The sequence below is a fragment of the Rhinopithecus roxellana genome, chromosome 8 (assembly GCF_007565055.1).
Source record: "Rhinopithecus roxellana isolate Shanxi Qingling chromosome 8, ASM756505v1, whole genome shotgun sequence".
In the NCBI taxonomy this organism is placed as follows: domain Eukaryota; kingdom Metazoa; phylum Chordata; class Mammalia; order Primates; family Cercopithecidae; genus Rhinopithecus; species Rhinopithecus roxellana.
In genome coordinates, this window is record NC_044556.1 from 91,518,074 (window position 1) to 91,532,606 (window position 14,533).

Sequence of the window (14,533 nt, forward strand, 5' to 3'; positions counted from 1 at the left end):
CGTCCCGTCGTCCCATCGCGTCAGGGGCTTCCACTGTTCTCTTCCCTGGTGGAGTGATGGGGAGAAAAATTGAGGGGTCAATCCCTGCGCCACAGAGAGTCCCACTCGTCCCCGACTGTGACCCACAGGCGCGTGGCTGCACCTTGGAGGTCCACCTGGCCGCTGTCCCCATTGCAGGCTGCACCCATCCCGGACCCTTTCTATCCGCCGAATGCGCGGGCAGCGCTGGTCTCAGAGGAAGGAGCCCTGGTCTCAGAGGCAGGCAGACAGGGCCAAAGGACATGCACCAGACAACCGTCACTCCCGCCTCAAACCCCCGTCCCAAGCAGGTTGTTGGATGAAGGGGAGACCTAGCCCAGCCACCTCGAGGGCAAGAGATGGAGCTCGCCATAGACCGGGAGCGAGAGGGGGACTCCGGGTCCCACCGTGAGCTCAGGGCGCGCGGGGCTGGAAACCCAGGACGCGACCCGGGAGATCTGAGGGGGGCGGCCCGGGAGCTCCAGGAGGGCGCTTGCGGATCGCGCAGCCCCAGGCCAGCCGCCTGCCCATCTGGCGCACCCCAGCGTCCCGCGCACACCTGGGCGCCCGCACACCAGCACGTCCTCAGACACACCGGCACCCACGGCAGCAGGAGGGGACCAAAGCCGCCGCCGCCGCTCGGGCTCCCAGGGCCCCGCCCGCCCCTGCCTGCCCCGCCCGGGCCCCGGCCCTGGCGGGCGCCCCCCGCGGCGCTGCCCCGCCCCCGCCGCCCCGCGCCGCCCCGGGCCTCGGCCCGCAGCCCGGCCGCCGGCCCACCTGGCGCAGCGCCGCCCTCGGAGCCCGCGCACACCCGCGCACCCGCGGCCGCAGGAGGGCCCAGCGACGCCGCCGCACCAGCTCCCAGGGCCCGGCCCGCCCCGGCGCTCACGCTCTCGGGGCGGACTCCCGGCCCTCCGCGCCCTCTCGAGCTGCGATGGCCCCGCTCGGATACTTCTTACTCCTCTGCAGCCTGAAGCAGGCTCTGGGCAGCTACCCGATCTGGTGGTGAGTGAGCCTCCTCGCGTTCGCCCCTGCCCCTGTGCGCCGGGCCCGCAGCAGACGGCCCCCTCGGGCAGGGACCCCGCGGTGGCCGGAGCCCGCGCCCTTCTGCTCCAGCCCCGCGTGCGGGCCGCGGGCGGTTGGTTTTCCTTGACGGCCACTTTGGACCTGTTCAGGCCGCTGGGACGCGTGGGTGGCGGAGCTTCCGGAGACATTGATTCCCGAGCCGGGGAGTGGGGGAGGTTGCGGAGGTCCTAGCTGCCCCTGGCGTCGGACAGGGCGAACAGTGGGCTGGGGAGAGGCTGAAAGAAGGTCGGCACGCACGGTCACCGAGGGGACAGGCAGCTCGAGGCCAGGGCACAGGCGAGGGAAGAGGGCAAGCGAGAGGGAATTCGCCGGAGACTTCCCTCAAAAACCGTATCTTACACACAAACACACACACACACACGTTTTAAAACAAAGTCGGTGAGACAAGACTGAACAGCTCGGAGCAGCGTGGTTACGTAAAGAAAGCTGGGACCCGGCAGGGAGTGGCGCAGAGCCGGCGGCGGGGCGCACTGGGGGCTGGCCCGGGCCCCGCGCGCCTCCCCGCCGCAGTCCGTGCGCGGGGGTTTCCAGGGGTCCTCTCTGCAAGCCCTTCGCCTGGGTCCGCCTAGCGAGGAGGGGCTGCTGTAGAAAGAGGTAAGGGTGAGTTAAGCACGAGGTGTGAGGGGCTCCAGGACCCTCAATCAGAAAGCACTTAGCTGCGCCCTCCACGCCAGAAAAGGCGCGTTCCGTGAGACCCTCCCCAGCCTGGCGATGGAAGTGCAGATAAACCAAAGGAAGGGTCCCCAAAGGTCTCTCTCAGGCCTCTCACCTCCACCGCACATATCCTGTGGGAGGGGGAACGGGGGCCACACTTTCGCCACGCCTTGTGATCCTTCAGAGCCCTCATCAAGCAAGGATCACCGCAGTTCCGAATTAAGGACGCTCTGAGATGCCCAAGATTGGGGAACACAAGTGGCAGGAATGTGGGCGCTCAGGGCCAGGCGCAGCGCTGGTAGGTCCTGCAGTTGGAGACAAGCCTCCCCACAAGCGTGCACACCCCCGCCCCATCATTCTCCGACGGCAGCCTGGAATTATAATAATTACGCTGAGGGGAAGGGGGGAGACCCAGCGAGCCGAGGTACATCTAATCCGATAATAATTTTTCTCTTCGAGATGGTTCAGGAGCGCGGGCTCCCGCGGTAGAGGCGCCGGGCCAGGAGCAGCCGGGCGGGGAAAGGGCAGCCTTAGGCAGCTGACGGGCCTGGAAGAGGCCGCGAGGCCGCGGGGACGCGCTTCGGGGACCCCCGCGCACCCCTACTTCCGCGAGCCCCATTTCCTATGCGGCACCTGCGGCGCCCAGTGGCCCACCTGAGGGCCATGCTCGGGGCGCGCCTTGGGGCGCTGGGATACTGACGCGCGTCCAGACGGCCGCAGGGAGTCAGGGGCAGCGCGTCTGTTGGAGAGAGCCCTGAGGGTGGCCGGCTTACGCACCAGGCAGGCTTCTAATTAGAACCCGCCGCCGCGTTCCTGAGCGCAAAAGGAAGCGCCTTGGCCCCCGCGACCTTCCCATAAATGTCGCCAGCTTCCTGGCAACCCTGCGCCCTAGAATCTTTGTCCTGTCGGCCCTGAGGGTTCCTAGCCTCGGTCTCCGTCCACCCCATACGCATGTATACCTCCCTTTCACCTGGGCCCCCTGTGTTCTACCCTGAATGGACCTTAAGACACCCTCCAGGACAGTCAGGCATTCTGCAGGGGAGCCAGGAGGAGCAGAGAAGTGAAGTCCCTGTACCCTCTCCACCCTCCCATCAAGAGTGCAGGACAGTCCTTTGGCCACACAGGGAAGGGGGGGCATAGAACCCCACCTGACACTGAGGGGGGTGGGTGGTGAGAACCCCTCCCCCATCCCTACCCCCACTTTGTTCTCAGTAGGGTTCTCACACTTGGGGATTCTCTGCTTCCTGAGAAGCAGCCTCCCCTTGGGGGAGGCTGGCTTCCTGTAGACAAGTCTGCCCCCTTCTTGATCCCCTCTCTGCCCCCAGGCAGGCTGCTCGGGCTGGAGCAAGGACATGCCTTCCCCCAGGCGTGAGCAGCACACAGGCAGCATAGGGAGGAAGACTCACAGAAGGACAGCGCTGCAGGACTCCTGCTGCTGGACCCCCGCCACTTGTGTCCTGCAGTTTAATAGCCAGGGAAGATTCTCTTTCTCTGAGTCTTCTACCCAGTAGAGCGTCTCCTCCTTTCTCCTGTCTCCCAGCATCCTCCCCAGATTAAGCATCACCAGGGGAGGAAGGGACCTTGGCCCCTGCCAGGTGGGCTCCTGGTGAGCCCCAGTGGAGCAGAGCAGGCTGGGGTGGGCGGCCTCTCTGTAGCTCCTCACCTGTGCCCCCAGCCCCTCCCTAACATGAAGCCGCTGGCCCCTTGCTTCTCCCCCCTCCACCATCACCAGCACATGAAAGTGAAAGTGAAGGGGGAATCTCCTCACCTGGAGAAACAAACAAGGAAACAGCCCAAATCAGGGTAATTAGGCTTTTGAAGTTGGCAGAGGGAGAGGCAAAGGTGTCCCTGTGTGGCCAGCAGCACTGTGAGAGTGTGAAGGGCCACCTGCCTCCCCAGGGCCGGGTGGCCCAGAGGTGTCTTACACCCACGCAGCAGATGCCAGCAGTCCCAAGGCCGAGCGGGTCTGAAATGCAGAGAGACAGGCCTGGTCTAACACTGAATGGCTCAGAGCTGCACAGACGTCCAGGGGCATCCATTCTGAGCTCATCCAGTGACAGAGAGGAGCCAGGCAGGAGACCAAACCAAGGCCTATGCACCTGACCACCTGCGTCCCATGAGGCCACAGACAGCAGGAACCTAGTGACCCCCGCCTCCCTGCACACCCCTTCTAAGCTGAGTTCTCACGAACAAGAATTCATGGAAGAGCCCACATGGACAGAGGACAGGGCAGTTGTGCTGCAAGGAGACCGTGGCCCCATCTGAGAACAATCCCCAGGCACGCCCGCACTCCAGGGCACTCTGACCACCTCTCCCTTCTTCTTCCCATGTCTGGGTTAATGACATCTTGTCATCTCCCCAGGGACCCCACCAGGACCCTAGAGGTAGGCCTGTGCCTCCCGCCACCACCTCCCCAGGGTCCAAGCCCATTTTGGGGCTCGCAATTGGATTTTGTTCATCTTTCAAGTCCCTCTGCTGCCTTTACCAGACTGGGCTGTGGCACTCCTGCCACGGCCACCTCCTGCTTCGGTTCTCAGTCCTGGCCCTCCCCTGGGACCCACACCCTCCCAGCCACCTGGAGTTGCTGCCAGGCCTGGCCATAGCCACCCCTGCTGCCTGTCAGAGCACAGCAAGCTCCGCCCCTCACCCAGCCCTGCTCTCCCTCTCAGGCGGTTCCTTCTGCCCGGCCATCACCGGCTCCTGCTGGACTGTGGGCTCCCGAACACAGAGGCCTGGCTGCCTGCAGATGGCCACCCCGGTTGTCCCAGGGAAGTGCGGTGTGGGCCGTGTTCAGCCTTTTTCCTGCCCCTGGCCTGCTCCACAGCCTCACTCATGCTCCCTCCAGGGTGCCCCTCACATCCCTCTGGACCTCGAGCTTGTCAATATGACAGAAACACATCGTGACCTCCATTTTTATAGGGCACCTCACACAGCCCTCCACAGAACATGTAGAAACTTTCAGGCCCCCCACTCTCCTACACACTCATGGGTGCAAACAACCTCCTGGGCACAAGAGCTCAGCCCCTCATCCCAGCCCTTCATGGGCTGGAGGGCTGGCACCCCTGGAGGCCCTACTCAGCCAGTGTCTGCACCACACCACTGCCAGGCACCTCGCCCCGTGTCCTCAGTCCTGATGGGCCTCACTGTGGTGGGGAGACAGACTGACTGGAAGACGGGTCAGGTGAAGAGGCAGCTTAGGGGGCAGGAGCCAGGAAGGGGTGCAGGAGGGAAGGAGCTCGGCTGGAATGATGGGTCAGGCAGACATGTGCGGCGTGTGGGCAGGTGGCTGCAGCACGGGTGTTTCGGGGACCGAGAGGGGCCAGTCGGGCAGGGCAGGGACATGGCCCGGGGTACCCAAAAACTCAGATGGGAAAGGCCTTGTGATAGGAGGGATGGGTGCCACTCCTGGAGTTGCCCTGCCTCCACATTAGCCTGCCACTGGCGCACTCCCTCCACAGGCCCAGCCTCACCCTAGCCCCTTCTTCCTTCCCCCTTCGCCTGCGTCTGTCTGTGTCTCTCTGTCTGTTTCTCTGTTCCCTGTCTCTGTTCCTCCATGTCTCCATACCTTTGTCTCTCAGTCTCTCCCTGTCTGTCTGTCTCTTCCCTGTATCTGTCTCTGCCCATCTCTGTCTCTGTCTCTTTGTGTCTGTCTCTGCCTCTTTCACTCTTTGTCCGTCTGTCTCTCTCTGCCTGTTTCTGTCACTCTATCTCTTTTCACCTCTGTCTCTCTGTCTTTTGCAGTTTCAGTCTCTCGTCTCTGCCTCTGGCACTGAGGACAGCAGTCACTAGTAAATAAAACTCATGAAACGAGTTGAGTGGAGTCATCAGGCCAGCCCTCCCAGAGCTGTGGGATCTCAGGGCCCTAGGGTGGCATTGCCCCTCAGAGCTGCCCACACACAAACCCCTCCTGAGGGTGACGGTCAGGACTGGCCACAGATCCATAGCCACCACAGGGACCCACCACACCCTTTCAGAGCGCAAAAGCTCCTCCTGCCTGGCGCTGGCACCTCAGGCACTGGCCGACTTGGGCCCTTGAGGCCAGCTGCCCCTCTGACTCAAGAGGCTTGTTCCAACGATGTTTGCTTCGTATAAGCCTCCTGGAATCCTTTGTAGCAGGGAGAACAGGATAAGTAGATACAGTCACAGCAGCCCAGTCTTAGGGGTGGTGACCACTCAGTGGCCACTTCTTCCACTGGGTCCCTTGTGTACATCGCCGTGCTGCGAGGAGGGAAGCTCCGGTGTCCAGCAGCTCTCCCAAGATGCAGGCAACAGGGCTCGTGCCATCTCCATCGAGGGACCCCATTGGGGCTTCTCAACGTGGGGCCTACTGCGCAGAGCCCAAATGTGAATACTTGACCACCTGTCCATGAAGAAACCAGAACAGAAATTGAGAATTTAAAAAGGATTTGGTGACATTGTAGCGGTTTGACAGTGCTGCAACTATTTCTGTGGATTTTGTAATAATGGAAATTTAAAAACAAACCAACAGCATCCCTCTGTTGGGACTCTAGTCTGAGAAAGCCAGCCTGAAGCCACACCTGGAGTGATGGGGGTGGGGAGGTCTCTCAATGTGGACCACTGCCTGTAGACTTCTAACTTGCCCCCTTTACGAGTAGTTGAAGGACTGCGTTGCTGTTTCTGTTCAGAAGACCCGCTTCATGTCTCTGAAGGCAGTTGGTTGGGGAAGAAGGATTAAACTCTGTGTGGCTCAAGGGGCGGGGCTGGGGCAGAGGTTGCAGGTGCCAAGGAGGCTGGTTCCGGCTCCTGAAGAGAAAAGGCTCCCTAGGGATGAGAGCCAGTGCCCCGAATGGTACCTGGAAAGTGCTGAGCTGCAGCTACCAAGGCTGAAGAAAAAGAATGTCATTCACAAAGGAGACCTGTACAGCCCCACAGACAGGGTCTCACTCTGTCACCAAGGCTGGAGTACAGAGATGTGATCTCGGCTCACTGCAGCCTCGACCCTCATGGGCTCAAACGATCCTCCCATCTCAGCCTCCTGAGTAGCTGGGGCCACAGGCACGCACCACCACGCCCAGCTAATTTTTGTATTTTTTGTAGAGACTCATTTCACCATGTGGCCCAGGCTGGTCTCAACCTCCTGGGCCCCAGCAGTCCTCCCATCTTGGCCCCTTGTGAGTAGCTGGGATTACAGGCTCATGCCACTACGCCTGGCTAATGTTTTTTATTTTTTGTTGAGATGGAGTCTTGCTTCATGGCCCAGGCTGTGCACTTTAATGTTGGACAATCCCCCACCCCACCCCTCACTGGTTACAACCCTGAGGCTGGTGAGGGGCACATGGCCTCTTCCTTGGCCTCCCTACTGGCCTCCCCAGGTGACACCCTGGAGGTGTCTCTCACGTTGCTGCTTCCACATTCCTTCCCCGGCAAAACGTGCCGCTGCCGCCCAGGGAAACTGGCAAGTGCGTGGCCGCGGGCACAGGAGCCGCTGTGCCTGCTGGGACTCGTTCAAAGTATGTGTCAGTAATCCCAGCTGGGCCGGTGGGCAGGAGGAGGTGCGGGTTGGGAGAGCTCCAGGCAGGGCTGGGCAGCCTGGACTGGGAAGGGGTGCCGACACCCAGGAGGGACCTGAGGCCCCTAAATCCTGGGGACCCTAGCCAGCTCACAAGGTGCTTGAGCTGCCAAGAGTGGTCTTCCAGGCAGCTCCAGTTCCACCACTGGATGTGAGGAGAAGCCAGAGCCTCAGGGGTCTCCCAGGCAGGTGGGCACCCTCGGGCAGCCCTCGGGAAGTCTCAGCCTGGGTGAGCTGGGATGTCATCCACCAACAGGCAAACACTCCGAGCTTCAGGTCTGAGGAAGGAAACCTTATCCCTGCCCATGGAGTGGCCCTGATCTTAAGAAGACAAAGATTTGGAACAGGATGTTTGCTCCAGAGGCCCCACAGAGGGGAAGCCCACCGGCCCAAGCAGGACCCTCCATGGCAGAGACACGCACCTGCCCTGGTCCTCCATACCTGCCTGTGTTGCAGCTGTGCTGGAGCCAGAGGGGTCCCAGGAGGCGGCCAGCTGGCCTCAGGGCACAAATTGCATCCTGGAGGGGCAGCCCTGGCAGGCCCGCGAGTGGGGTGCACTGGGTCCCTCTCAGGCCAGGAGGAGGCTGAAATGACATCCAGCAGGGCAGCAGGGCCTGAGAGCAGTGCCCCCATTCCATGCACTGCTCCCCTCCTCTCTCAGAGCTTCAGGTAGGAGAGGGGTCCATAACTCCTTTTGACAGATGGAGAAACTGAGGCCCCGGAGGGGAAAGAGAGAAAGAGCAAACAAACAAATGAGTAACAGGGCCCAGTTGAAGCCCATGCCTGCCTTCCAGGCCTCCTGTCCACACACCTGGGTGGAGCATTACTGTGAGGTCTCCACGCCCCCAGCAAACATGCAAGCACAGAGCCGTGCTCCTGGTATATGGGTGCTCTGAGTTTGCTAAATTTTACTGCTGAAAGACACCAGGCCTGGACTTGAGAAACCTAAGAGCCTGCCAGCTTCAGAAGGACTTGCACTGGAATAGTGGAAGCTGGATATGATGGCCACTCAGGATCCCCACAGCTGTGTGGCTGTGAGAAGGCCTCCACGCTTTGCCCTGAGCCTCCGTCCGTAGGGATTAGATAGCACCTCCAGTGCCACCACATAAGATGGGAAATTGCTCATGGGACCAAACCAAGCCAGAGAGGCCAGCATGGCATGGACTGGGGTGGCCTACCGCCTGCCTTGTGGTCCTGGGCCAGCCTCCTTCCTCCCCTGCATGTCACAGCCAGCATCTCTGCCGTACCCCTGGCAAGCTGCCTGGCCTTTGGACAGAAGTGAGGGAGTGAGGAAGAAAAACCGTTAGTGCTTGCGGGCTGCAGGCATGGCTGCTGTGACTTTGGCCACAGGCGGGAGCCGTGGGTCTAGGTACTGGGGCCATTTTACAAAACTACATTTGTGTGTGTTCTGAGTGAATATGACAGCCTCCCCTTCAAAGCAAACTATTATTGGGGGGGGGGAAGAACCTAACAGCATTTGTGAAAATCTGGAAGGAGGCCGGGTGCGGTGGCTCAAGCCTGTAATCCCAGCACTTTGGGAGGCCGAGGCGGGCGGATCACAAGGTCAGGAGATCGAGACCATCCTGGCTAACACAGTGAAACCCCGTCTCTACTAAAAAGTATAAAAAACTAGCTGGGCGAGGTGGCGGGCGCCTGTAGTCCCAGCTACTCGGGAGGCTGAGGCACGAGAATGGCGTGAACCCGGGAGGCGGAGCTTGCAGTGAGCTGAGATCCGGCCACTGCACTCCAGCTTGGGCGACAGAGCGAGACTCCGTCTCAAAAAAAAAAAAAAAAAAAAAAAAAAAAGGAAAATCTGGAAGGAAAGACAAGTCTGTGATCTTATCAACTTTTTCAACTTTTTGTTTTTCTAAGAATAGAAACAGTTTATGTTCTGTTTTTGAAAACTCACTAAGCATCATCTCCGTTTCTGGGGCCTTCTGGATGATCACACGATGGTTCCAGTAGGCCTTGTGGTGCTGGAGTGCTGTGATCTGCTAGCCCAGCTCTGCCATTCACTCCAGAGCTGGGATTCCAGGGAAAGGGGACAGAGCAAGAGAGGCTGGAGATACTGGAAGAGCAGGGGCACATTCCCTTGGGACACCGATTTTGCACGGCCAGAGGGATATCTGGTGTCCCATCCAGTTGGGCAGTTAGAATTCCAGCCACTCAGCTGTGTGGCGGCTGGACGTGGGAAACATGGACTCTTCCTGGGACACTCTGGTGTTGGCAGTGAGAGGGGAAAGGGAATGAATTCCTCATCCAGTGAATCACAGGCTCGGGGTGCAGGGCATGGGGTCAGGGAGGGCAGGCTGGCCTCAGCCTCTCCCTGGGGATTGGGCCCAGCCTTCCTGCCCCTGCTGTTCCCACCGCCCTGAGGCAGGGCCCAGGCCTCACTGCGATCCAGATCGATGGCATCCAGGAAGTGAGTAGGGAGTGATGGATGACAAGATCACCGCCCCCTCCCTCCCTCTCACGCCTTCCAAGTGCTTACCTGTGGTTCTTTGTGTGAGTGACCCTCAGCAAGGACCCTTCGTCCCTGACCAGGCACTTGTTTGCATGCCTACAAAGCGTGGGAGAGGTTGAAGGAGAGATTGGAGAATTCATCAGAAGCCCCAGAAGCCCAAGTGGGAGCTCCTGGCCCTGACTCCTGGCTGGGGCCACGCTTGTCTTAGGGCACCAGGCAGGACAGTGGCCACTCGTGGCTGCTCCGCCCAAGGCCATAAGCAGGCAGGAGCCACGGACTGACAGCCAGTGCTCAGGGTCTGTCCGTGCCTGTCACCTTCTGGGCACCTGATGTTGCCCCTTTCCATCCCCCCACATGCTTTAAGAGTCTGCTACTACCTTGCTCTTTTGGGGGACCCTTTTTTGGGATGGAGGTAGGTCCCTGACCCCCCAGGGTGATTATCAGCAAGATTGACTCCCCAGAGCCTCGGCCCAAGGGAGCCCCCAAGGACCTTCAGAGTCCTCGTGAAGACAGACATGGCCATGGAGCAAGTTTAGACTCAAGGAAGCCGTAGAAGTTTCCCCGTTAGCCTTAGAATGTCCAAGCCAGAGGCAGCCTGGGTGAACCCAGCACATGTTCCCCATGGCACTCATGCTTCTGGGGCCACCCTTTAGAGGAACCTGCTCTAAACCATGACCACCCAGTTCAGCTGGGGAAACTGAGGTTCCAACAATCCCAAAGCTGCAGGTGCAACAGTTAGGGCCACCACCCATGTCCCCCTGGGTGGCCTCCTGGGGTGGAAAGGGGGTTGCACTGGGGACAGGAAGCCCTATGATGTCTTGGGTCATCAGCTGCAAGGAGGCTGTCCAGGCTCTGTGTGACTTGCACCATTTATCTCTGATTCGTTTGTAAATGTTATTTTGCAGGGACTGGGGTTTCATACATGTACTGGTCCATTCTGCATTGCTATAAAGGAATGCCTGAGACTAGAAAGAAAAAAGGTTTAATTGGCTTAGGGTTCTGCAGGCTGTACAAGCATGGCACCAGCATCCACTTCTGCTGAGGCCTCAGGGAGCTTCCACTCATGGTGGAAGGCAAAGGGGGGACACATGTGTCACACATGGGAGAGGGAGCAGGGGAGGGTGCCAGTCTCCTTCTAACAACCAGCTCCTGCATGAACTCATAGAGGGAGAACTCCCTCATTACCGCAGGGAGGGCACCATGCCATTCACGAGTGATCTGCCTCTGAGACCTAAATGGGTGGGACCCACTAGGCCCCACCTCCAACACTGGGGTTCACATTTCAACATGAGATTTGGAGAGGACACACATCCAAACTACATCAACACATTTGAAGGGCATTGTAGGATCTTAGAAAGCAGCAGCCCCTGGAGGCCAGCATGCGGGAAGCCCTGTTCTGCTGTATTAGCCCCGTGGCTGTGGCAAAGCTCCATTCCCTGAGCCTTGGCTTGCTGCTCTGGGAGGTCCCAGTGCTACCTATGCAGGTCATGTGGGTTTGGGGGAGCCACATGACTAGAACCTGTGGTCAGGTCACCAGTGAGCTCTGCCCAGCAGGTGGAGGCCAGGTAAGGGGCTGGGTGGTGGTAGTAACAGGAGCAATGCTGGGTAGTGGAAGGGAGAAACAACCAGCTTCAGCAAGGCTCCCTTTCAGCGACAAGAGTGCTGGAAAGGTGGAGAGGCCGCAGGAGGAGGGAAGAGGAGGGACTAGCTCTCTAAAGACCACAGTGGCCAGGCGCGGTGGTTCACACCTGTAATTTCAGCATTTTGGAAGGCCAAGGCGGGAGGATGGTTTGAGTCCAGGAGTTCAAGACCAGCCTGGGCAACATAGAAAGACCCCATCTCTACAAAAAATACAGAAGTTAGCCAGGCATCATGGCACAGGCCTGTGGTTCCAACTACTTGGAAGGCTGAGGCTAAGATGGGAGAATCCCTTGAACCCTGGAGGTCAAGGCTGCAGTGAGCCCTCAGCCTGGATGACAGAGCAAGACCTCATCTCTAAAAAAGTAAATTAATAAAATTTTACAAATAATAAAGGCCATGTCGATAGTCTGGCAGAGACAGCAGTGGCTCAGGTCCCTGGAGCTTGCCTAGCAAGATGCCGGAGGTGGCAGCCTGGCCCTCAGATCCTTCTTCTTCTCTGGGTCTGAGAAGCTTAGGTGTTGGAACTCAGAGGTGGTCAGGAAATGCCAGCATGAGCAGGAAAGGGAGAGGGAGTATCTGCTACCTCCCAGTGCTGCAAGACCCTGTCTCTACAAAAAATACGCAGACTGACCTCCCCAGTTTGGGCATAAGAGTCCTTTTCATGTTCCAAGATCGGATCCGGGAGTCCAAGTTGCATCGTATCTGATGCATCCTGAGAACTTGTGCTGAGAACAGGACCCTGGGGACACACCATCTCGAAGACTGGGTTCTCATTCACTCTCTGTTTGCAAGCCCCTCCCCCACTCACTGCAGCCAATACTCCCTGGCGAGACCCTGAGACAGGCCTGTCTGTCCCTTGTCCCAGGCAAGCCTGGCCCACAGGGTGTGGGAGGAGGAAGTTACAGGTCATGGTTTCTCAAGCAGTGATGGATTCCAGGCATCTGCATTCTCCTTGGATTAGAAATTTGGATCCTAGGAGGTTTGGGGGCTGGGGAAGGGATAGTGCCTGTGCAATTTAGATTTTTTATTTTTTTTAGAGACAGGGTCTCACTCTATCACCCAGTCTGGTGTAATCAGAGCTCACTGTAGCCTTGTCCTCCTGGGCTCAAGTGATTCTTCTACCTCAGCCTCCCAGGCAGCTGGGACTACAGGTGTGTGCCACTGCACCCAGCTAACTTTTATATTTTTGTAGAGATGGGGTCTTGCTATGTTGCCCAGATTGGTCTTGAACTCCTGGCCTCAAGCAATCCACCTGCCTCAGCCTTCTAAAGTGCTGAGATTACAAGCATGAGCCACCCTGCCCAGCCTTATTTTTGATTTTCTGTTTAATGACCCAACTGATCCTTCAAGGCCCAACCAAAATCTGGGGGCCCAGTGAGCCTCCTGGGCCCTCGTCTGCACTGTTTCCTGGCCCCACAGGAGCTCCCCCTCTGCCTGCCAGCTTTCCACCCTCCTCAGGCAGGGTCTATGTGGCCCAGGCCTTCTGGTGGCCTGGTGCTGTCAGAAGGAGAAATCTCTCAGGAAGAAACTCAAGGAACTAGAGGGGCCCTCTGGTCCACAGGAGGCAGGAGAAGCTCATCCTGACCCCAAACCACAAGGGCCCGTCAAGGGAGGGGACCCATCAGGGCTGTTAGAGACCAGGGATGCTGCAGCCACCTCTGGGATGGCAGCTGGCCACCTGCACCCTGGCCATACTCAGGAAGATGGTGGGCCAGGGCCCACCCAGGAGGAGGGTGAGAGGGGCACAGAGCTGGCTGACTCAGCACCCTGAGAATGGAGCCTTCAGACTTGGGAGTCCCCCCTCTCTGCTTTCCCTAGAGACCAGGGAAAGGCCACCCCTCCCAGTCCCGAGCCTGAGAGCCCAGGTAACCCTGGCTCCATGCTGGTCATAGTGTTCTGGGGGTGGGCAGAGTGACAGCCCCCAAAATGAATCCAGCATCTAGCCTTAGAGAAGGGATGCATCTTGGAAATGGCCACATCCCCCAGGGCAGTCCCTGTTTTGTAAGCAGCGAGCTCTAAGTGGATTCCTTTGTTTCTCCTCATTCTAATTCTCCAAGTAAACAAAGACATTCAACTACTCAAGTTTTTCCTTCTTTCGGACACCTCTTGCTCACTTCCCTGGCTGTAAGCCAGGCTGGCCCTAAAGCCTAGGTACCCAGCCCTTCTCAGACACACTCCCAGGCCCCAGCCATGACACTCAAATGTTTGTCCCCTACAACATTCCATTAGGAAAATTTTCAAACATCTGGAAAAGATGCAGCCTTTGGACATCAAAGCCTTGTGTGTCCATAGCTCACACTGAATCAGCCTGCTTTATCTCACACCCACCACCCTCTCCATTCTCTATCTATCTGTCTTATCTTTTTATGCTTACGTCAGTCTGCTCTGTCCCAAACACTGTAGCAGGCACGTCCTGAACCAGTGCTGGATGTTTTGCAAGTAACATCCCACATGGAGTCTCGCCATAGAATGGGTGAAGGGGAAGCATCTGGGTTCATGGAATGGAGGCACCTCACCTGGGGCAGCCACCTCACCTCACCCTGGCTTAAAAATGGAAGCCCCTTGCCTGTAATCCCAGCACTTTGGGATGCCAAGGCAGGTGGATCACCTGAGGTCAGGAGTTTGAGACCAGCCTGGCCAACATGGCAAAACCCTATCTCTACTAAAAATACAAAACTTAGCCAGGTGTGGTGGTGCATACCTGTAATCTCAGCTACTCGGGAGGCTGAGGCAGGAGAATCGCTTGAGCCAGGAGGGGGAGGTTGCAGTGAGCCGAGATCACACCACTGCACCAGCCTGGGCAACAGAGTGAGACTCCATCTCAAAACAAACAAACAAAAAAAGGAAGCCCCTGCAGTCCTGGGTGAAGCAGACAGTTGGTCTCCCAGCCTTACCCTACATGGGCACCTCAAGGCCCCTCTGCTGGGGTTCCTGGGTGCTCTGAGGTACATGGTTGAAAACCATGAGTCCAGCCCCTGTGGTCACCTCCCTGGCCTGGTTCAACCCACCTTCTCCTGTCCAGAGGCCTCTCTCCCACAGTCCAGGTCAGAGACAGTTGACCCTGGCCACCACCACTTGGGCCTGGGCAGTGGTAGTGCACACTATACCCCAGGGACCCCGGATGGTCATCCAGTGGCCAG

General features: G+C 58.6%; 1 protein-coding gene across 1 annotated transcript in view; it reads left to right on the forward strand.

Annotated features, from left to right (window-relative positions):
* Positions 1-827: 827 nt before the first annotated feature.
* WNT3A (Wnt family member 3A) overlaps positions 828-14,533 on the forward strand; it is a 54,411-nt gene continuing 40,705 nt past the window's right edge. Inside the window, exon 1 of the mRNA XM_010375708.2 lies at positions 828-1,023. Coding sequence (XP_010374010.1) covers positions 953-1,023 — 71 coding nt within the window. The 5' untranslated portion in view covers positions 828-952. The remainder of the gene's footprint in view (positions 1,024-14,533) is intronic.